The sequence below is a fragment of the Anser brachyrhynchus genome, assembly GCF_964034855.1.
Source record: "Anser brachyrhynchus genome assembly, chromosome: 17".
NCBI classification, from domain to species: Eukaryota; Metazoa; Chordata; class Aves; order Anseriformes; family Anatidae; genus Anser; species Anser brachyrhynchus.
Window position 1 is genome coordinate 12118514 of NC_137710.1, and position 22544 is coordinate 12141057.

The following is a 22544-nucleotide window of genomic DNA, read 5'->3' on the forward strand; positions in this document are numbered from 1 at the left end:
GTATTTTAAAGCAATGGTTTAGGGTATTTTTCAGGCTTAGTTATAATGGCATCTTATGGTAATGTAAAAATCCTGCTTAAAACAAATTCAGAGTGAGAGTTAAATATTTGAGTGTGTACATGTTTCTGTCTGATGTCCCTGCTCATGACATTTCCTTTTTTTTCTAGAGGCCGTCTGGAATTTCCTTCAAGCATTTTGAAGGGCTGTTGCGGTTTTACAAGCCTCGGATGTGCACCCGAGAGCGGTATCTCACGTTCAAAGCACTGAATCAAAGTAATACTCCATTACTCAGGTAGGGTGGTCTCACTGCTGCGCCCTGAGCAGGGATGTTGCTTCACACTCTGAAGCTATCTCTCAGAGAGGATGGCTGAGTTTATGGAAGGAAACTGGTCTGGAGTGTGGGAATAGAGTTATGTGTCTGAAAAGATTTCTGTTGGGGAATTAGGAAGCTTGGAGAGGTGGGTACCCTGAGAATTGAGGGTTTTTCTGCAGAGGTGATGGAGTTCCTGCATGCCCTCTTGTGGATACAGTGCTCTGCTGGCAGTCGCCAGGCATCCTCTGTTTCCCACTTTCCCTGCCAGAACAGAGGAGTGGGAAATTGAGGAGCAGCATTAGAGCCTGCAAGGAGCATTTCTTCACACAGTGCAGCCTCGCAGCTTAACAAGTTTTTGTTATTCCAGCAGCTGGCTGTGTCCCCTAGGGTTTTGTTAATTAAAATCTGGTTCTGCTGGTGCTTTCAGGACTGTCATCCTCTGCGTTATGAGGCAGAGAATTACCATTCTGGTGGGTGGGTGCAGCTAACTCGAGCCAGCATGGAAGTAGAGGGAATTAGAGCAGGAGACCTGCTCGTTCTTTTAATTTGTTCTGGCCACAGACAGGCTCAGAGCGAACGTTTCCCATGAAACTGGTGCTGATGCTTCTCCTTCAAGTCAAGTGCCACGGAGACATACTGAAAATGGCATGAGGAGAAGGACTGAATTCTTAAATGTAGGCACTTAACAACACTGGTAAGAGCCTGAGAATTCCAGCATCTGTGCTTTCAGACACCTAAAAGCACGCAGCTCTGGTTACTGTCAGTCAGCAACCCCTGGCCACACCAAGAAGAGGTCAGTGTTGACTTACCAGCAGTGGCTGCAGCTCTAATAAGGAGTTAATAATTTCCAGGGACTTTCTGCTGATGGTGCCTGGCAAGGACGCTTAAGGATGTAATCAGCTCCAAGGCTCTGATCAGATGCTTCTTTCTGTTTTGCAGTCTAAAGGATTTTTACAATTTCTATGAAGTTGTTGGCTTAAAATGGAAGGTGAGTATTAATTGGGTGGAGAACAGGGGAAGTGTGTCGGGGAGGGAGAGCAAAGGAGGGCAGTGGTCAAAGAGAAGGTGGGTGAGAAACAAAAGCAGTCTAAAAGCAGGTGATGGGAATAAGGTGGGTCTCAATCGCTGTATTTTTTGGATGAATATAGCTTTGACTTCTTTTGATTGTGGCTGTTCTGCTTCCAGGCAAAACGAAATCGCGAGCACTGGTTTGATGACCTTCCCCGGACAGCTTTCCTTATTTTTAAAGGTACAGGTTGGGGCTTAATGACAGCGTGTATTCAACTAAAGAAAAGCTTTTCTCTATAAAGACAAGGCTCTCTGAAGGGACTTCTGATGTACCTGTGCTGAAATGTCCAAGGCAAACAGCTTGAGGGGAGGCCTACTAACCAGCTCTGTATTCAGAGCCTCCAAGGGAGATTTCTGTACATACTCCCTGTGCTCTGACCCGAACCCCAGCTTCCTCAGAGTAAGACACCTCTTAGCAGAAGCTCTGTGCTGAACCAGACCCTGAGGTCAGGGAGGGCTGTATTCCTTTTTCAGCCCCGAGGCTAGCTGTGATGTATGCGTGCTGAATCCAGCAGGGTTTGTATGGGTTTGTTTCTCCATGTTCCAGGCAGTGACTGTGGAGCGGGATTTGTTTGCAAAGAAGCCACTGGGCTTCCTGGTCCCGATATGAAATTGCAGCGCTCGTACAGATCAAGTGCAGCTGCTAAGGAGGGGGAAGGAGATGTGAGATAGCCATCAGTGCAGTCTGCCTTGCAAATGTGACATCTCCCGTGTCCCAGGTTTCTTGATTGAATGTAGCCACTCAGAAATAAGAACACCAAAACCAAACTCACAGGTATGCTGGTGGGAAGCAGTTAGCAGCATCCTGATCCAAACACACAGCTGCCGTAGGAGCCCTGTGGATCTCTTCTAACGCACTCAGCCCTCCCTGACAGTGTGTGTTGTTTCAAACATGGGCAGTGCTTTGCCAGCTGTTTTTACCTCTGTCCACATCACAAAACTAGTGCATAGAGGCAGGGGGAGACATCTAGATGGTTAAGGATAGCGAGGTCATTGCCTCTAAAATTCTAAACCAAATTTCACCTTGGTCCCAAGAAGTAAAAGCTTCCGATCTACTGATCTGCGTAGCTTCTGTGCTGAGGACTGATGTGAAAAACATCTCCAAGGAGAGGACAGAGGAAGCTGTGTGCGAGGTACGGAGGACCGCTTTAACATTCGTTTTGTTGTACTTTCCTTCATGCAGGCATCAACATCCTCGTGAATTCCCGCGTGTTCCAGTACACCATGTGTAAGTAGCAGCAACAAACTCTCTCTCTGCCACGCTCCCTCGGTCTCCTGGGTCAGGGGCACTGTCTGTGCTCGGCCCTCCAAGGATATAGCACGGTGGGGTCTGGTCTTTGGTCTGAGCTATGGTTCCTCTACAAAATATGGAATTTGGGTGGAGGGGGAGGGAAAGCGTGCTCACATTGACTGCTGCTGCAGCTCTTGCTGTGTTGAGTCTCCTGCAGAGGCTCGTTGGTTCACTACTTCATAACCTACTTGTGGGCTGACTGTGTAGTGATCGACTCACTGCGTTGGGATACGTTGGCGGTTAGCTTTCACAAGCCTTGAGGTTTTTATCTTGCAGCCGAAGGATGCTGGATAAGGAACTGCCTTGCCAGGCAGCCTTCTTCTTCTGTGTGCACTTGAGAGGGTGTGAGCATTGTTGCTGCTGGAGGGATTGCTTGGCAACTGCTCTGCCTGGGAGAACGATGCTGTGCTCTGCTTCTCTTGGGGAAGAAGGGTGCTTACTTGTGGTGCTCCTTGTTATGTTCTACGTGGTCTCTTCCTACTCAGTAATTTAGAGTTTTTTGAACATCGGAGGAGACAGATTTCTATAAATTAGGGTGCTAAGCTAGAGAGAAGAGAGGAGACGAGGACATCTGAATGAAAAGGATAAATCCTGCACCTTCAGCTCTTGAGATCTGAACGCTGGGGAGCAGCAACAGATCCAAGCTGACGGGGGCTTTGCATTGTTGAGGACCTACTGGTTCTCAAGATCTTGTTCCAGAACTAGGATGAAGCTGAAATATTTTGCCATGTTATTACTTGTGTGTAAAATAATTCTTGGTGAACAAATGACTGAGCATGATTCTGGTCATTGTTTTAGTTCTGTTTGCTTTAGAAGACAGCAGTAGTGCATCCGTTTAACAGCCTGGGAAAAGCCTAAGTAGAAAGTTGTGACTCTTCCAAGTTACAGGTTCAGTTTGGTAGCTGAATTGGAAACACTGCTGCTCGTCCTACATTGTACTTTTTTGTTAGCCTAGGAAGTAGTGGTCCTCTGATCTAGGAGTGGTTTTGCAGTGGATTTTTACTTTGTTTTCCAGATACTGTGGTGGCTGTGAATGGAATTTGGATTCTTGTTGAAACCTTCATGCTGCAAGGTAGGAAACATTGCAGCTTGCTGTCTTGACTATGATGCTGGGTGACTGAATGAAGGGGAGGCTAGAAGAAGTTCTTCTTGTGTCTTGCAGGAGGGAATTTCTTCTCCAGAAACGTCCCGTGGAGCTACATAGTCTTCCTCACAAGTAAGCAGGTGCCACCCAACAAAGCAGTCTCATTTCATACTGAGTTGGGAAGGGAATAGGCAGCTCTGTTCCCAGAAGATTGTTCAGTTTGAAGTAAAAACAGGTGTACGGACTCCATCTAGAACGGTCCTGTGCCTGGCAGGGATTGTCAGCATACACAGACCCACGTGAGCGCTGCTGCACTGCTCCACAGCTCCCTGAGCTGCTGCAGCCAGGGGTGCCTTTGTGGTATTGTTTATTTTGTTCAGGTTTTTAACATGCACACCTACAGAGCACTGCCAGGACAGGGAGGGCAGTAGATGGCTCCTCTTTGAAAGGATCTGTCCCTGCAGGTCAGGCCTAGGCTATGGGATGGGTGCTGGATGTGTTCCCCTGAGATAAAGGAAATACCCAGGCAGGCCTGAATTTACTGCACAGCTCTCTGGCCTTTTGTATGGGAGCTTGTGTCTGAACATGTACAGCTTGTTGGCCAAGTAACTGCTTTGTAGAGTGCCCTGAAGAGAATTCACCTTGAATACAGGAAAATGTGTTGGTTTTGAGGGAAAATGTTGCCTTTGGCATCTCACCAAGATTAAGGTCCTGTACTCAAAGGACCATGCATCTTACGCAGAGGGCGAGCCTTTGCACAAGCCCTCCTTGTGATGCTGCTTATTTCTGTTCATGGCTCTCATCTCGTTTTACAGTCTATGGCGTGGAGCTGCTCCTGAAAACCACTGGGCTGGGGCCTGTCGAGTACCTGTCTTCAGGCTGGAATCTGTAAGTGTGCGCTGACACTCCGAGAGGTGATGAAAACTGAAATGTTGGAAAGGCTGGCTGCTGAGATGAGTTCTTAGGCCTGTGGGTGAGGCTTCTGGGCTTGGCCTTGTGCATCCAGTCAGGCTGGAGTGGCCCCGAGTACCTCTTCTCTGCTGAAATATTAGTGATATATCACTGATTCCTTTTTTTTTCCTCTTTTTATTTCCAGCTTTGACTTCTCAGTCACCCTGTTTGCATTCCTGGGGCTGATGGCGCTGGCGTTTAACATGGAGCCGTTCTACTTCATCGTGGTCCTGCGACCTCTCCAGCTGCTGAGGTGAGGCGGGGAGGCTGTGCGGGGAGCGCGGAGAGCAGGTGGGGAAGAAAACAACCAGGTTTGTTTGCCATCGGTCCAGCTGGGCACTGAGCTCCTTACCAGGAGGGGGCAAGGATTGCTCGGTGGGTACATGACCATGGCACGACCAGGAATTGTAGGGTAATGAGATTAGCCAGCACTATCAAAACCCAAGATAAAATCTTGGGATGGGATATGAAACCCCGTGCTTTGGAGCTTAAGCTGATCTCTAATAGAGATCAAGGGATTTACCAGGGACAGATTATCCTATGTCTGCCTTCGTGGGGTTCTTACACCTCCTCTAAATTGTCTGATGCTGTTCAGAGAAAAGCTCTTCTGTCGGGGTGAGGCGGTCTCAGCCAGTTTAATAATTTCTACTGAATTACCAGAAATTACAGTTTTCAAAGGATACTGTTTTCTAGGGTGAAGTACACCCCTGCTCAGCTGTATCTCACCCTTTAAGCAAGGCTGGGGCCTGTAACCTCTCTGCAGCTCAGTGAGATGGGTCTGATTAACCTTCTCTTTTTGAGCTGTTACGGAGATACATTCTCCTTGACAGATGGATCTGAGAGCCATGGAAGGCATTTGAGAAGCGAAATATTGTTTTATTAAAGGCAAGCTAACGTAGTTTAGCTCTTCAGTGAGGATTTAAACAACACTTCATGACACTCGAAGGCGGGGGGGTGGGAGGGTGGAAATGCTTTGGCAGGGGAGCAACAGAAAACCTGTGTTTGGCAACTGTGCTGCTCTGTGAAGGCCGAGGGATTTGCCAAATCTGAAATTAGCAGGCACAATGTGTTTTTTCTTTCATCAATTTTTACTGGGTCTTGGGGTAAATACAGAAAAGCTTGTGTCTAGGGAAAAGAGTGATGAATCCTAACCCTGTGCATAGGACTAGTTTGGGCTCTTACAACTTTTTTATTAAAAAAAAAAAAGCTATTTATGCTTCACGCTGAGTAAGCAGTTGTGGGCCTTTCCCTAAGATTCCTTAATCCTGTAAACGCTTACTTGGATGTGCCATAAACATCCAGATGAAGCAACAGGACATTGTCAGATGAACAGAGACCACTTGAACTGGTGCAGATTGTGTGGATTTAGTGTCAGGAAACCTTACCTGATCATTAACCTGGGAGATACAGAGAACTGTGATACGCGTTTTAACTATTCCCAACAGCTTTCAGTGCATAGGTTAACTTTTCTGGCTTCTCCTTTCAGGCTCTTTAAATTGAAGAAACGCTACAGGAATGTCCTGGACACCATGTTTGAGTTGTTCCCCAGGATGGCCAGGTACTGACTTACTCTCTTTGACCCCTCTCTGCCTGCTGCTGTCCAAAGGTTAGTGTCGAGGGCTGGGATCAGGACGAGGACCTGCCAAACCTTCTAAGGGTGTTTTTTGTTCTCAGACCTGTCGATTGATTGTTGCTTGATGTGCTGCTGAGGCCGCAGTGTGCTGGTAACCTTCCCATTTTTTGGAGCAGCAAGAAACCCTCCTGGGATGCCTCCTTTTTTTTTTTTTGTGTTGGGAGGATGACTAAGAGTTGATGTTGTTTAGTTTTTCTCCCCCAGCTTTTGCTGAGAGGGGAGACCTGTGTGGGAGGAACATTGGCACAAATATGCTCAGCCCCAGCTGTCTCACTGTCTTTAGCACAGCCACTCTAGAGCATTATTGTTAAATGGTAGGGCATTGGAAGGAGCGTGGTGGTCGAGTGTTAGCTAGAGAGCCTTGTCCTTGATGCTGTCCCTGCATCCAAGGACGTGGAGAGGGCAGAACCAGCGTGTTGTGGTTTGTTTTTTGTTAGAAAAACTGTGGAGAGAAGTTTGCATAGCTGAATACAAACTGGGAGGAAATCCGGGCTGTTCTCTAGTTTCTTAGAACATCTCTCTCTCTTCAGTGAGTGGCAAGCTCCTTGTCCAAGGACTTCATGAATGAAAGCACAAAGAACTGCAGGGCAGTGCTGGCAGAGGATGGTCTGGGGGTTTCAGTGCTGCTTCCCATCTCTTAGAAATTCCCTCCAGAGTAACTAGCCTGTGACTGTGTTTTTCCTCCCTTACTACTGTGTTACCGAAGAGTTGCTCTTTGTGGTTTTTGCCTCCAGCCTAGGTTTAACCCTGCTGATCTTCTACTACTGCTTTGCCATCGTTGGCATGGAATTCTTTGCTGGTGTGGTCTACCCAAACTGCTGCAAGTGAGTACTGCAAATCCGTCCCCCCTGCAGTGGGTTTGGTGCAAAGCCAGTAGTAGTGCAGTTATATCCCCAGCTGAAGAAGGGACTAGAGAATAATGGGTCTGAATGGGGCTCTGAAGCCAAAGCAACACACTGGGAAAATTTAGGGGAGATGCTACGCTTCTCTAGGTAAGATTGGATGAAATTACTTTCACGCTGCACTTGGAGAGATTTCTGTGGAAGATTTAGCTGCTTTCTTTGAGATCTGTAGTTCACCTCAGGTGGTTGCACTGGTAGAATTTTTTCCAGGTATTGTAGCTGGAAACTCATGTAAACATCTGCTCTAGAGTAAAATTGAGATTTTCATCTACGTGACACCAGAGTTGCTGTGCCAGATGTGTTACATATTTAGACCTCACTTTCTACAAGATAAATTCACCTGGTCTTGGGAGCTGAAATGTTCTGTGCCCTTTGCTGCTTAAATGATGGCAGACCACTTGGAAATACCAGGCTTTAAGGCTGTGAGCCAAGGAGTCTGACTAAGACATTCAGTTTCTCTGGTCTAACGTTTCCTGAATGATTACCAAGACACCCTGGGCTTGTGCTGAGCTGTGAAGGAGAGAGGCTGTCTCTCAAAGAAAGAGGCAAGTGTTGGCCAAGAGGTGGAAACTACCACCCAATTCAACACCGTCTAAGTGTTTTGGTATTTATTATCCTGAGATTTTTTTTCCGTCTTCTCTTCTCATTCTTTGTCCTGCTTTCTCCAACCAGCACAAGCACTGTTGCAGATTCCTACCGCTGGGTGAACCACACGGTTGGCAACAAGACGGTTGTGGAAGAAGGCTATTACTATCTCAACAACTTCGACAACATTCTGAACAGCTTTGGTAAGGGCAGCTTTGTCCATAGCAAAGATTCTACCTTAGTGCATCTGTGTCCCTGCAGAGCTGGGTGGCAGGACTGCAGTGCCTTGGGCTCTTACAGAGAGATGTCTTAGTGCATTTTGGGCACTCAATATCCTTCTCTTCCTTTTTTGGACAATGTCAGCTGAGTCATTGTGTCTTGACTTTATTGCAAAGCAAGCAGACGTCTCTTAAAAGACAGTGTGAAGCAAGCAAATCTGTTTTGACTGGTAATCAGACCAGGCTTCCAGAGATGTTTAAGGAGGTCTTTAGGTTACTACTCTTCCGAAGAGCCAGCAGTAATGCTAATATGTTTCTTTAAATCCACTGGTGGAGATTGATTTGAATATGGTTACTCTTCATGACTTTTCTTAACGCACGAGCAGAGGTGCTTATCACCTGGGGATTTCAGAGGTCTCCGTGCTCTGTTGTGGAAAGGGTTAGGTCTGTTTCTGATTCTTAAGAAATAAAGATTAAGCCATGCTCCTGGTTCTGTGGGTCTAATCCCCTTTGTCGTAAGTGGGAAGATGCCAAAGTGCTTGCACTGATGAGGGCTTGCATTCTGCATCTGGATTTGCTGCCTGTATTGGAACTTGCCGTCTTGCCTCTGTTTTGTCTGTCAAATACCTTGTCTAAGATTCATTCTAAAACAAGCGAGGTTGGATAAAGCAGTTGTTTTTATTTTTTCTGCAGTCACCCTGTTTGAGTTGACGGTTGTCAATGACTGGTACATCATCATGGTAAGTAAACCTCAGCTACCTCGCCTGCCCAAGCAGCACAGGCTCTTGCCAGATGAGCTAGATCTTTTCATATTATCACTGCTCTCTTCCCCTGGCGTTTGGAGAGGGCAGGATTAGTCACCTGCTGTTGTTAGGTGTATGTTGCTCTTGATCACGGGGTGATATTTGACCTCTGTGACATGCTACCAGGCATGTTTTCTTGTTGAACTTGACCAGCCTTCAGGCTGGGTTTCACAATCCGGACAAATGAAGTCACGCTGTATTCCAGCTTATCACCCTGCTGTCCAGGCTGTGTTCTCTTAGCAGCAACGGTTCATACAGCCAGAGGCCTTAAATGCTCCGTGTGCTTGCATGTAGGAACATAGCTTTTTACCTTTAGAGGCAGGTTAGCTGCAAGAACCAGCTGGAGCACTGAGTGTTGTGCAGGCAGTCCCTGGGGCTAGCTGTGGAGCCGTGAATTTGAGATGGATAGTTCTGACGCTGCTTTGTGTCTGTTGGCAAGCGTTCTTGTTGTGTGCACTAGTGACTTTTTCCCCTATCTCCTCTAGGAAGGGGTGACATCTCAAACCACTCACTGGAGCCGCCTTTACTTCATGATCTTCTATATTGTGACCATGGTAGGTGTCTGGAGATGCTTCGTGTGTGAAATTGGGGGAATGGGGAAGGGAGACAGCTTTTACTGTGTTCCAGAGGGAACTTCTTTCCCTAAATGAGGACAGCTTTGCTCCTCTATGTAACATCTTCCGAAAACATTTGAGTCTACCTCACTTGCAGAAAGTTGAATTTGTGGGCATTGACACAGCTGGTGCTACACAAATCTGGGCCTCAGGGTAAGGACTGGGGCAACGGAGTCTTTTTCTGTCCCCTTTGTGGTTCACTGCCACCAGCTGACATGCAGGTAGATGTGCGAACTGGGACAGAGGAGCTCGGAGCACCAGGAGCTGAAGCACAGCCCAAACGCTCAGCTTCCTGTTGAACTGGGGGGGCAGAACGCCCCAGCAGCAGCCTCCTGATCTTTTTCTTCTGTTGTGTCCTCTCCCAGGTGGTGATGACCATCATCGTGGCATTTATTCTGGAGGCTTTCGTCTTCCGCATGAACTACACACGGAAGAACCAAGACTCAGAAGGTCAGAACCAAGGACTGGCGGACCCACAACATCGTATTTCCTCTCTCTGACTTGTTAGGAGAGAATGGGATAGGATTGCATTTTTTTTTTCTTTTTTTAGCCTGACTTCCTAAAATCATTCTTATGCTTTTGTGTGATATCTCTGTCTGGCCTTCCAGTTCTGCCCTCATTTCCCCCACCCCGCCCTACCATGTATTTATACATACTTACATATATATATGTGTGTGTGTGTGTGTGTGTATATGTGTGTGTTTGTGTGAACTTCAGCTACTTGAGCTGTTTCAAACAGATAGTAAGTCTATGCACATTTTGTGGAAGAAATGTAGGAAACCTTACAGCAATAACGTAGCAAAGCTCAATCTTCAGACCTTATGGAAAGAAAGGTGACTTTTTTTCTTCCTCCTTTTAAAATCAATTCCTCTCCCTTGCACTCATACACGCCCGCACCAGGATGTGTCTCTAAGTGGTTCATCCAGCTTTTGGGCACCAAGAAAAAGGTGATTTAACAGCATTCCTTGCCATGACATGGAGAAAAAGGATGCTGCCTATCCAGTCCTTTCCACATCTCCCAGTGGTGACCACGTGCTGGTTTTGGACGTGCCTTTTTGTGCCCTTTAAGAGCTGACTGTGACTGGGCTCTCCATCCCATCACACCTCTCTGAGTCACCGTGTTTCCTCACTGTCCTTTGTCTCCTGAGCTGGGTGGCTGAAGCTGCATGTAACTTCGTGACCTGCTAATCTAGGGGCCATAAACACATTAATCTCTTACAGTCCTTCTCCTGCTGTTCCTTTAGGTGATCTACACCCAGACTTTTCTATTCAGTCTTTATGCAGACTAGTCTTAATAATTCTTTACAGTTTTCTGCAGGGAGAAGCTACAGCTACTGCACTTTCATACATTCAATGCCAGGGAATCTTCCCTGTAGAAAGAGATAGTGGTGGCCCCAGCCACAGGAGGGGCTTTGATTCGCCCCTCGTCTTCCTTAGGTGCCAGAAGATCCAAATGTGTGGCACAGGCCAGTGTGAGCCAGGCATTGTTAGCTGCAGAACACTTTTCATTGCGATCCCTCCTGCTCCCATTCTGCATGGCGCAGTGAAAGGTGTTTGTTAGCACTTATCTCAAGCTGTGTTGGGCAGCTGAAGGCCAAAAGGCAGCAATTAGTGTGTGATTATTTGTTCTGCTAGTTAACTTGCAGGTGAGCAAAGAGTGACAAGACTTTAAGGTACTGAGGAACTTGATGTTTTAAAAGCTGAGAGATGCCTGCTGGCCCTACACACCGTTGTTTTTTCTTCCCTGCCCTGTTGGGGGATGAGGACATACGTATTCCAGTGAAGATAACTTTTCTTCCTGTTTCTTTTTCTTGCCTGTGCAGAAGACAACGGCATTGTGCTGGAGAAGGAGATCTCCAAGGAGGAAGTGGTCGGGATAATTGAGCTGTACAAGCGGAGTTCAGCTGCCCCTGAAACTGCTCAGCTGCAGAAAATCGTTTTGCAGATGGACAAGTATGGGGTAAGAGGAAACTCGCTGCAGATTCTCTGCTTCAGGGGAGGGAGGTGCACCAGGGCCACAAATACCTTTTTGCTGTCTTCTAGAGGGAAACTGACTGGAAAAAGCACATTTACTTTTCTCCAGGGAAGCCAGTGCCTTGTAATTCTCCTGCTCCTCTCTCTGTGCCATCGCACACTTAGGCCCAGGCAGTCCTGAAGCATTATGCAGCAATACATTCGTATTGATTCCAGAGAGCAGCTGTCCTTTTCTCTGCGGCACTGCTTACGTTTTCATCCCAGAACAGGAAAAATGAGCTGACCTGGCTATTTGCTCTTGTCTCGGAGATCTGTTAGCTTGTGCATCTGGGAGGAGCTTAAACAATTGTTTTAATAATAGCCATTGCGTTCCTGCGTCTGCACTGCCAAGTGCAAGTGCTCCAGTCCCTTAGCGGACCTTGATTTGCTTTGGTTGGCTTGGTGGTTAAAAGTTGAGCTCTTGTTCACGCAGGTGAAGTTCAGAATAGTGATGGTGGTGATGGTGATGACAGTACTGATCAGAAACAGTTTTCAAGACAATCAACCACAGGGGGATGTTGCCCTCAGCCTTGCAATAGAGTACAGCACAATGTCAGACCTGGGGTTGTTTTGTTTCTCACGGCTGTTCAGGTGACTCCTATGGGCAGAGACTAAGTCAGAATTCAGCTCTCTGGTCGTCTGCAGCTCTTTTCCTCTGCCGACAGTGGGAAGAGCCCAGAATAGCCCAGGCTCACCAGTAGATGATAGGTGTCTGCACGAGGGGTGCCTGAAGCTCCAGGGCTGCTCCCGTGAACTGCCCGGTGACTGATGAATGTTGTTTTTGTTTTCACCTCTTCCTCAGCAAATGTCAACCACGTTTCTGGGACGCAGATCAAGGACCAAGAGTGATTTGAGTATGAAGATGTATGAGGAGGAGATACAGGTATGTGGGTCTGACTCGGACACAGCAGCAAGGCTCGTGGTTAGCAGAACACTTCACACTGCCTAGAAGGACAAATCCTCCTTTGAAACACAGGAGGCCTTCTCCCTCCGAGACCCAGGCACCTCTGTGAAAATCAGGCAGTAGATGAATTGTGCTTTAGATTCATCAGATCTGGTGTTTGGAGGCTTTATTCAAACCACAAGTGTGTGTCAGAGCCTCCCTGGCTGGTTCAGGAGCCCGGCCGTGCTGATGTGCATCAGCAGAGTGCCAGCAACTGAGCGAGTGTGTGTGTGTGCAGGTGCTCCAGCTTGGCCAGGATAACCCCCAGTCACTAAGGCAGGCGTGACTGCTGGGCCAGCAGCACATGCGTGGTGTTCCTGGGACTTGGCTGCGTTACACTCAGTTGTTAAGCCCCTGGAATGTGATTGTGTTTGAGCTTGGGTGTGTCTGTCAGACCGAGTGCTCTGCAACTGCCTGTTTTTCAATAGCAGGCAAACAAAGATGGGAAACGCTTAAATCAACTGATTCTCTGCATTGTTTGGGGCGTTCCTGCCGGTGTTCTTTGAAGTTGGGAGCTTTGTGCCTTGAATTTGGCCGCTGCAGTGTGTGCAAGGCCTTGTGGTTTGGGGTCATGGACTAACATAGTGATTAGTACTGAAAGAATTAATCTCGTAACCACTCGAATCTGCCCTTTTATCCTTTGGGCAGCTAGGTTGTGGGTGAGTCTTCAGTCCCACTAACAAAAATAAACAAGTTACTTGCCATGGAGCTGGGTGGAAATCTACATTGAAGCTGCCTGCCTGTCCTGCTTGGCCTCTAATACGGGGATGTAACGTCCTGTAGTGCTCTGGGCACAACTCCAAGCCCCAGACATCCCTGTGGTGTCAACACAAGAGTCCTGGATATTAAGGAGGGACGTCCTGAGCACGATGCTTCCTTGCTCAGCTTTGTCAGGCCTGGCAGCTCAGCTTGGCTGCCGCTGAGCCTTGGCTGGTGCTTCTTGCTTGGACCGTTGGTGTATCTGTCACAGCTGGGCCCCTCTGCTGGAGAAAATGCTGGGGGAAAAAAAAAGCTGGGAGGAGCCCCTCTGCCTGAGCAAACGCTGTGTCCCTGCAGATCCGGGGTGCTGTGGGGCAGAGACTGATCTCTGCGTCTTGATCTTGTCTTGCAGGAGTGGTATGAGGAGCACTCCAGGAAAGAGGAATCTCAGGCACCGTTGCAGGAGTCTGCGTCTGCTTCCAACAGCTCTCTGAAGCCCCTGAGCCTCCGACAACGCTCCCAGACTGTCATTTAGGCCTAGCTAACGCGAGCTGCCTTCTATGCAATAACCTAGAGTATTCACAGCGTATATATCGGGATGGTGTACATAGACCTGTTCCACGTGCTGGTTGGCTTTAGGGTTAAAAGCTCTTCCCCTAAGCAGTGAATCCCTGAAAAAACAGGGGGACTCTGTGTAAGACTGCCGCAGCCAGAGTGAGCGTGATGCCCACGCTCGGCACAGAGCATCCCAGACAGAACAGAGACTTCTCCCTCCGAGCTGCTCCCCAGGCTCGAGCCTGCTGTTTGTCTTGCCACTAACAGACCTGGGGGAAAGGTCCGTGTAATCCATTAACAGGAGGAAATGCGCTTAAGCCACCTGCTTACTATTTAAAAGAGGGAAAAACAAATTGCCCTTTTTGAAGGTCTGCTTCGCTTAAAGGGTACCGTTACCCTAGGAATAAAAGAAGGGGAGTGGATTTTTTTTCTTCTCCCCCATGTGTTATGCAAAACAAGGGAGGGTGGTATGAAATTTCGGCAGTTTTGGAGATCAGGCTGCCTCTCCTCTACCTTTTAGCACCGCTAGATGCAATCCCAGTAGCAGATCCGGCTCTGCACGTCAAATTTAGCTGTCCGTGAGCAGTCCCGTGGCAGCTGGAGCCAGAACCGAGGGTCTGTAGCTCGCTGCGTTGCGACCCTAGGTGGGACAGGAGCTTGGGGAGACAAACTTTGCTGTAGCTCTCCAACACCTGCACCTCTCCCGGCTGGTTCTGCCCGTGGTGCTGCCCGGGATCAGGATCACCTCCGCAGAGCCCAAAGCTCTCCTCTGTGGCAGGAAGGGTGATGCTGCAGGGTGACGGTGGCCGTTGTCCCCTGTCCCTTGGCCACCTGCTGTGTCGATGGAAAATCTGCGCTCCTTAGCTCAGACAGATGACTAGGAGGAAAGGGAGGGTTTCGCAGCTCCGAGTCCGTGACTTATTTCTGCTTGGGTCTGAATTAAGGAGAGCCAGGTCAGGTTCAGGAGAGGAGCGTCAGATTTTAGGAAGTTCTGTGAAGGGCTTTACTGCTCCCTTGGCTTCTGGATGCAGGAGAAACGTGAAAGGTGTTTCTTCTCACCTGCCTGCTTTTCAGCATGAGCTGCCAGACCTGGTAGCTGAGGGAGGGGGAAGAAAAGGGCTTGCTTCCCAGCTCTGCCACGTTTATGCTGGGATTGTGGCAGGTAGCTTCATCCCTCACGTTTCGTTACCTGTACAGTGGTGAGAACCTGTCTCTAAGTCCCTTTTTTATTTTCTAATCCCCTAACCACAGAAAGTGCTGAGGGTTAGAAGCTAGGAGGTTCCCTTAACCCTTGCTTTTTGATCTGTTCTCAGCTTTGGGTGATGAGGAGACGGAGCTGGGGAGGCTTTCTCAAGGCTTCGATGAACCTGGTGGTGTGGGATGTGTGCCCAGTCCCTGTGTGCCACGTACCTGGTGTTTCCTTGCAGTCTCACCACGTAGCACAGGACAGAGGGAGAGGACTGATCCTGCCGGGGCAGCTGGGGAGCGTTTCCTGGGGAAGGACGAGACTGAATAGCAGGCAAAGCGCTGTGTGCTTCGTGCTCCTGCCTGGATAAATGCCCTGGGTGCCTCGGGGCAGCTCCGTTTCCTTTCTGGGTACTGCAGGTGCTTTGCTATGAAACAGCTTCTGAGCTGAACCGTGAAGGACCTTAAAGGGCTGTTTTCCAAACCGTAAATGTGACCACGAGTTAACGAGCAGCACAGCGTTGTGGTTGCTCTGCGCGGAGTCGCAGCCTGGGAGATTTATCCAGATTAGTCCTGGGGCTGGAAGGGATGTTTCTAGGTGTGGGGCAGGATGAACGAGCAGTGTGGAGGTCACAAAACCAACGGGGGCTGTGTTGAAATTCCACATTACCCCCGCACCGCCGTCAGTGATGGGTTTGGGGCGTTTTCTGGGTTTGGGACACTTTCTGGGTGTGATAGGAGCTGCACCTTTAGGCTGTGCTGCAGGGGCACCGACCTGCCTGACCTACAGTAATGGGGTCTCGTGTCCCGGGGTTTGGGGCTCGGATGCTGCTTCCCTGGTCTCGTGCTGAGATGCTGATCCGCCCCCACGTACACTGTATTATTATTTTTTCTTAAACTAAGGAGGGCCACAGAAGTTTACTTCTTCCGCAGGACTTTGTCTGGAAGGAAAAGAAGTTTGAGTACGGGGCATCCCCTTCTATTTATCCTCCTCTTCTCCCCTTCCCCACAGACTAACGACGGAGACAATCATTGGGTAGGGAACGAGGGAGGAAGCGCGGCAGGATTTTTGTACGCTGGCGTTTTGTTTATAAAGATGATTTTATGGACAATGTCTGTAAATGTTCTCTAGATTTTTCAAGCACACTAATAAAGAGCATCCTCAGCTTTGTAAAGGCAGCACCTTCCTTTCCTCCTTCCCCTTGTTTCAGGAGAGGGGCTCGGCTGCAGCTGATGAATTTCCACGTCATTCGAAGTGGAGCTGTGCCTGCTCTCCCTCTTCAGTGGCGGTTGCTTGCATGAGCATATTTTCTATCTGTGCCCTGCAGGTCTGCCCTGAATTCTTGTTCTTGGACGCTGCTCTCAGAGCCCAGCTCTGCCCTCCCACTGCCAGTTTTTCCCTTCTCTGTTACAATAATGCTTTCATGCTCTTGTTTTGCTTTGTTTTTAATGCAAAAGCTGAGGCCAGAAGGAGCTGCAGGCTCCTGAAACCATCGCTCCTCTCCCTCCGTGTCTGCTGGCTCCCGTCGCAGTTGTTTGGGCCGGAAACCGGGGGTGGCTGCTGCAAGACTCAGGGCAGAGCCGAGAGCTGCAGGCACAGGGAGCCGTAACTTTTGTGAAAGCACTTATCCAGCCAGAAAAAGGAGAAACGAGCTCAGCCCGGAAGGGAAGAGCAGCGGGCTCGGGGAGCCTGAAAGCTGCCCCAACCCTGGGGCTGCTGCTCGTGCTGCTTGCACAACAGCCCCTGCCTCCCCGCAGAGCAGAAGTGGGGTTATCCCTAACGGCCGGCGACACGGAACCGCTGTCCCACGCGCTGCCTTTCGCTGCCTCCCCGGGGCCACGGGGCTGCGTAAGAGCCGGCGGCGGCTGCCGCGTGCCTGCAGCTCCGTCACGAGCAGGCACTCGCAGCGCAAGCAGCTGCATGTGACCGCCGTTGGGAAATCCACCGCGGGTGCACTGGAGGAAGCTGCGCCCCGAGCTGTGCTCAGGGCCCCCTGCTTGCCCCGAGCAGCCCAGCCCCGAAGCGCACCCAGCGCCCTCGCAGCAAGCACCACCAGTTGAGGTTGTGTGGTTTTTAATTGCGATTAATTTTTTTTTTTTTCCTCTTACAGTGTCTAAACCTAGCTTTGCCAGAGGCTAACAGTGTGCGTGGAAACCTCTGCACCAAGTCCTTTGCTACAGCTCTGTCTGCGCTCTCAGGAGCAGAAATATTCCTAAAGGCAGGTTGAAAAACATCGCTTAAAAAAAAAAAAAGAGGAGAAACCAGCCTCCTGTGGGCTGTTTTCCAGCTTTGCTTGCACTCTGCCCTGCTGCCTCGCCTCACCTCAACCCCTCTTTAGTTCTCGGCCCCCCCCACGTTACGAATACTCGCTGCCCTCTGCAACGACAGCCAGTCCCAAAATTGCACTCAAGCCTTTACTTTGCAGTTTCCCCACGTAGCGTGTCCTCCAGCCCCAGGACGGGGATGGGGAAGGGAAGCGGGTGCCCAGGAGCAACCTCTTGCTGCTCCTTGCGCCCGGGGGTGGCCGAGCCTTTCACCTCGTCCCTGTTCAGAGTTAACCGAGGTTAACCAGAGCGGGGCGAGGACACGGCTACTGCCTAATGCCTCCTTTTCCCTTCTCAAAACATACAAGTAAGCCGAGGCTGCAGTGGGCGCGTGACGCCGAGGGCAGGGACAGCGGCACCGTGGGGCCGGTCAGGCGGCGGCCAGGCGGATCACCCTGAACTCGGTCAGCAGGGCCACGCAGAGGAAGGCCAGGTAGTAGAGGATGAGGCAGATGCCGTAGGCCTTGCCCAGCTGGAAGCACTGCGCGGGCACCGCCACGAAGGAGAAGACCAGGCTCAGCCCCAGGGCTCCGGCCAGGATCCAGACCAGGAGGCTGTCGGGCTCCAGCTGCCGGAGAGACGCCGGGTGACAGTGGGGTCCTGGCGGGGCCAGTCCCCTCCCCGTGCCGTGTCAGCCTTACCTTCACCACCAGCTGGCTGCTCGTCATCTGCAGCAGGCAGCCCAGTCCTACCCCCACCAGGATGTCTGGGGCCAGTTCAGGATGGAGGAGCAGCACAATGTCCCCTCCAGCCCTGGGGACAGGGACAGCACCGTCCCCCTTCCTCCCAGCCCCTCCGAGGCTACGAAAGCCTCAAGCACAAGAGGCTTCAGCATGGTCCCAGGCTCCCCAGAGCCTCCCCAGGGAGGCACAGCCTCTTCCCATCCTTCCCTCGGGCAGACCCCAAGGGACCAGCCCTGACCCCCATCCCAGGATGGATCCTGCCCAGCTCCAGGTCCCCAAGGAGCAGGGACTGGCCCCAGGCTGTGGGCAGGGAAACCGAGGCCCCAGAATGGCCCCCATCTGTCCCCCCAGCACCCAAACCCCCAGCACTGCGTGCCCCAAGGATACTGAAGATGATTCCCCCGAAGCAGGCGGAGAAAGCCATGCGGGGATAGCCCTGCCGTGCCATGGTGAGGTCGGAGAAGGTGTCTGGTGGGAGAAGGGGGAGACACTGGAGGACACCTGCACCCCACTGGGGTTCAGCGGGTGATGTCTCGCTGCCGGCAGCTCCAGCCACGCGGCCGGGGCACCGCGGAGCCCTTACCCCCGATGCTGTTGCCCCAGGCCAGCAGCGTCAGGCCCAGCACCGTGTTGCTCAGCTGGAAGACGATGCCCAGGGTCCGCAGGATGTTCACCAGCTCCGTGGCCGCGGCGTTGATCCACATGGCGCTGGCCAAGAAGCCGAGGAAGGCAAATACCTGGCAGGAGGAGGGTAAGCTGGCTGCTGGGTGCATCCCCTCCGGCCAGCTGTGTCCCTCCTGGGGACATCGGGGACCAGGAAGGTGCTCAGGTCCCTCAGCCCCCAGCAAGGCTGCTCCGGTCCCTGGTGTGCGTTCAGCGCTGGGGGCGCCTTACACAGTGGTACTTGGGCGGCTCCTCGTTGGTCGTGGTGAGGAAGATGATGACGGCCAGGACGGAGCCAACCAGCATGACCAGTCCCCAGACTGGGAAGATGCCCTGGATCTGGTACAGCCCATCTGCACGCAGCGGGGAGAGAGAGTGCATCAGTGCGGCCCCACAGGCTGGGCAGGATCCCACCAGGCTGGTGGTGTGAGGTTGAGCCTCGTCCCTAAAGCCACTTCTACCCTGTCCCGTTAGAGACCTGGATGGTGGGGATCCCACTGAGGGGCTTGGAGCTGGATCCCGGCAAAAGAAACACAACAGGAGCCCCCACCCTGCTGGGGGAGACCCCAAGGGGGACAGGGAGCATGGAGCTACCCGGCTGCAAACCAGGCCGCCGGCCTGGGGCTTTGTGGCCAGCTCGGTCACGTCCCCTCCTTGGGGGACATGAGGGGAGTCCAGGGCCGCCGCGGGCTCTTACAGGCACCCGACTTGAGGGTGAGGACGCAGAGCAGGGGGCTGGTGACAACGTGCAGGCAGTTGAGGGGTCTCTTCCAGTTCAGGTCGTCCTTGTCGGGGTCCACCACGGGAACGGTGAGCAGCAGCACCAGCTCCACGGGGACCTGGGGGGCATCCCATGGGTGTGATACGTCCCCAAACACGCTGTCCTCGCCCCACAGTCCCCCCCCGTCCCGGCCCAGGGGTGACACACATTGTGTTCCCCCCCATCTCACCTTGAAGACCTTGAAGAGCCGCCAGTACCAGGGCTTCCTCCTCCACTTGCGGTGGTCCAAGGGGCTGAGGGCGGTGGCCAGGATGCGCAGGGAGGTCTCGCGGTAGGGGAGCAGGGGCCGGTACTCCTCGCCTGGGGGGGCCGGGGGGCTGAGCGGGCCGGGGGGGCTCCCCACACCACAGAACCCCCCCAAGACTTAGCAGAGATGGCCCCAAAACCCCCCCAAAGCCTGACCTACCGTAGTCTCCGCTGTTGGTGCCCGAGGACTCCCGCTCCTCAGCATCCGTCGGCATCTCTGGGGGGGGGGAGGAAGAGCAGGGGGGCGGTGAGTGGGGGACACGGGGGTCCCAATGGCACCGTGAGGCGGCCCTTACCTGGCTCCCATGGTCCGGGGGGGGCCAGCCCGTCCCCCCGCTGCCTGCGGTGAATCCAGGTGCAGAGCACCACGGTGAAGACGTAGAAGACGTAGAGCCCCAGGTAACCTGGTGGGGGGCGAGGGGAGCGGGTTACGGACCCCCCCAGGGGACGCTCGCGCCGCCCCGGCAGCCGTCACTCACCCAGCGCCTCTCCCAGCGTGATGCGGCCCAGGTAGAGGACGAGGAAGGTGAGGAAGACGGCCACCATGTAGAAAATGGCGTCCCTAAGGAAGGGCCTGGAGGCGGCTGTGAAGGGCTTGACCAGGGCGATGCCGCCGGCCACCACCGTGGTCACAAAGACGCCGGCGCCTGCCGACGCAACGGGGTGAGGGGAGCGGGGTGGGCGGTCCCGCAGGGCCCCCCCACAACCCTCACCGTCACGGGGATCCTTACCAAAGACAGCCCCGATGGCGAGCCCCGCCGTCCGCGGGTCGGAGAAGGCCACCACGGCGCTGAAGACGTCGGGCGCCCCGTTGCCGAAGGCCAGGAAGGTGACGCCATGGAGGGGAGCCGTCAAGGAGCAGACCCCGGCTCACGGCCTGGACCCCCCCCCAGTGCCTGTGTGTCCCCCCCGGTCCCCGTCCCCGCGCCCCAAGGATACTGCCACGTTGTGAGACAGCTTCAGGTTGGTGGAGATGGCCGACAGGTTGGGGCAGAAGCTGCGAGGGCACAAAGGAGGCGGCGGTGGTGGTCTCGGGGGCGGTGTGACGGGGCCACCCGAGGCCGCCACGCCTCGGGGGGCGTCCCCTCGTCCCCTCGGGGTACTCACAACTTCTCGGCCGTCACGCCGAGGATGACGAAGAGGTAGAGGAGCCACAGGGCCTGTGACAAGGACAGGGCTCAGCCTCAAGGCGGGGGGGCACATCCCATGGCCTGACGCCCCCCCCAACCCCGGTCCCCGTCCTTACGTAGAGGGTGATGGCCAGCGGCAGCAGCCCCGCGGGGAAGACGCAGAAGACGCCGCCGAGGTAGTCGAGGAAGCCGCCGTCCAGCCGGCAGTCGGGGTTGCTCCGCACAAAGCGGCACCACTCGGAGCTGTTGCGCTTCCTCACCTCCCTGCACTGCGGGGCACGGCCGGGGGGGCTCACACGGGGGTCCCCAGCTGTGTGTGTCCCCCCCGCCCCGAGGCAGCACCCGCCCTGTGGGTGACACTGCGCTGCTCTGCCACATCCCCTCCCTGCCTCAGTTTCCCCATCTGTGCCATATACACGGCGGCCAGCACGGGGATGAGGGGTGTAAGGACAGGACCGCCCGACCCAGCACCCAAATCCCCCTCCTCGCCCCCACGCGTGCCCCCACTCACGTCCAGACCCCGGCCGTGTCCCAAGGGGTCCCCCCCGGTGCTGCCGGTGCTCCCCGCGTCCAGCGCCGCCGGTGTCACCGCTCGCGGCGCCCCGCTGTCACCCGCCAGCGCCCCGGCCAGGCTCAGCGCCCCGGCCAGGCTCAGCGCCCACGCCGGCCCCATGGCGCCCTATGGGGCTGGGGGAGAGCGAGCGGGGGCGCCTAGGGCTTGGGGAGGGGGGGCACGGGCTGAGCGGGGTGGGGGGGGGCCATGGGGGTGTGGGGATGGGAGAGGGGTGGGGATGGGAGAAGTGGATATAGGGGTTAGAATAGGGGTATAGGGGTAAAAGTAGGGGTATGGGGATAAAAAGGTTAAACAATAGGAATATAGGGATAAAAATAGGGTTATAGAGATAAAAGCAGGGTTATGGGGATAAAAGCAGGGTTATGGGGATAAAAGCAGAGTTATGGGGATAAAAGGGATAAAAAATAGGAAATAGGGATAAAAACAGGGGTGCAGGGATAAAAGTAAGGGTGCAGGGATAAGAGATTGGGATAAAATATAGGGGTATAGGTTTAAAAGTAGGGGTATAGGGATAAGACTAGGGGTACAGGGATAAAAGTAGGGGTACAGGGATAAAAATAGGGGTACAGGGATAAAAGTAGGGGTACAGGGATAAAAGCTAGGGATAAAAATAGGAATATAGGGATAAATTAGGGCTATAGGGATAAAAGTAATGGTATGGGAGTAAGAATAGGGGTACAGGGATAAAAGTAGGGGTACCAGGATAAAAGATAGGGGTAAAAGTAGGGGTATAGGGGTAAAAACAGGGAAATTGGGATAAGAAACAGGGATATAGGGGTAAAAAACAGGGATATAGGGGTAAAAATAGGGCTATAGGGGTAAAAATAGGGCTATAGGGGTAAAACCAGGGATAAAAACAGGCACAGGACCCAAAACAGGGCTAGGACCGAGGAGAGGCCGCCAGCGGCCGGGCTGGAGGCGCTGCCCGGCTCCGCACCGCTCCGCTCCGCTCCGCTCCCTGCGGGGGGGGCCGGGGGTAAGGGGGGGGCACGGGGGGGGCACGGGGTGACCCCCCCACACCTCCCCCCCCCCGCACCGCGCCCGGGGACCCCAACCCCGGTGTGTGGGGGGGTCCCAGTGGGGTCCCAGTGGGGTCCCAGTGGGGTCGGGGCTGGGGACACGGGGACCCCCCGGGGACCCCCCGGGACCCCCCCTCGCCCCCCCCCCCCCGGACCCACCGTGCCGGCGCGGCCCCGGCGCTGTGCGCGGGCGGCTGCTGCCCCCCCCCGCCCTAAAGGGGCCGCCCCCGTCCGCTCTTAAAGGGACAGCGCCGCTTTGTGCGCGG

The 22544-nt window shown here is 53.0% G+C and overlaps 2 protein-coding genes across 12 annotated transcripts in view; one reads left to right on the forward strand and one right to left on the reverse strand.

Moving 5' to 3' along the window:
- The window catches only part of TPCN1 (two pore segment channel 1), a 42679-nt gene extending 26647 nt beyond the window's left edge, over positions 1–16032 (forward strand). For all 9 annotated transcript variants that reach the window (XM_080559125.1, XM_080559126.1, XM_080559128.1 and 6 more), the window contains 17 exons: positions 168–292; positions 1253–1301; positions 1499–1562; positions 2565–2609; positions 3688–3744; positions 3835–3888; positions 4572–4644; positions 4853–4960; positions 6194–6265; positions 7075–7164; positions 7915–8030; positions 8739–8785; positions 9334–9402; positions 9828–9912; positions 11286–11422; positions 12278–12358; positions 13530–16032. In XM_080559125.1, coding sequence (XP_080415251.1) covers positions 168–292; positions 1253–1301; positions 1499–1562; positions 2565–2609; positions 3688–3744; positions 3835–3888; positions 4572–4644; positions 4853–4960; positions 6194–6265; positions 7075–7164; positions 7915–8030; positions 8739–8785; positions 9334–9402; positions 9828–9912; positions 11286–11422; positions 12278–12358; positions 13530–13652 — 1395 coding nt within the window. In that variant the 3' untranslated portion in view covers positions 13653–16032. The remainder of the gene's footprint in view (positions 1–167; positions 293–1252; positions 1302–1498; positions 1563–2564; positions 2610–3687; positions 3745–3834; positions 3889–4571; positions 4645–4852; positions 4961–6193; positions 6266–7074; positions 7165–7914; positions 8031–8738; positions 8786–9333; positions 9403–9827; positions 9913–11285; positions 11423–12277; positions 12359–13529) is intronic.
- A 255-nt stretch (positions 16033–16287) lies between these two features.
- Positions 16288–22544, reverse strand: SLC8B1 (solute carrier family 8 member B1). Of its 3 annotated transcripts, none has more exons than XM_080559146.1 (16): positions 22438–22544; positions 21197–21894; positions 20802–20954; positions 20663–20715; positions 20494–20552; positions 20287–20391; positions 20035–20202; positions 19852–19959; positions 19716–19772; positions 19479–19609; positions 19226–19367; positions 18760–18881; positions 18449–18602; positions 18253–18333; positions 17824–17888; positions 16288–17750 (listed from the first exon to the last, which is right to left on the reverse strand). In XM_080559146.1, exons 2-16 carry the CDS (start codon positions 21356–21358, stop codon positions 17553–17555), a joined length of 1758 nt encoding a protein of 585 aa, XP_080415272.1. In that variant the 5' UTR covers positions 21359–21894; positions 22438–22544; the 3' UTR covers positions 16288–17552. The 3 variants fall into 3 exon arrangements, with proteins under 3 accessions (XP_080415272.1, XP_080415270.1, XP_080415271.1); XM_080559144.1 differs by having other exon boundaries at positions 21197–22208; positions 22434–22521; XM_080559145.1 differs by having other exon boundaries at positions 21197–22217; positions 22438–22482.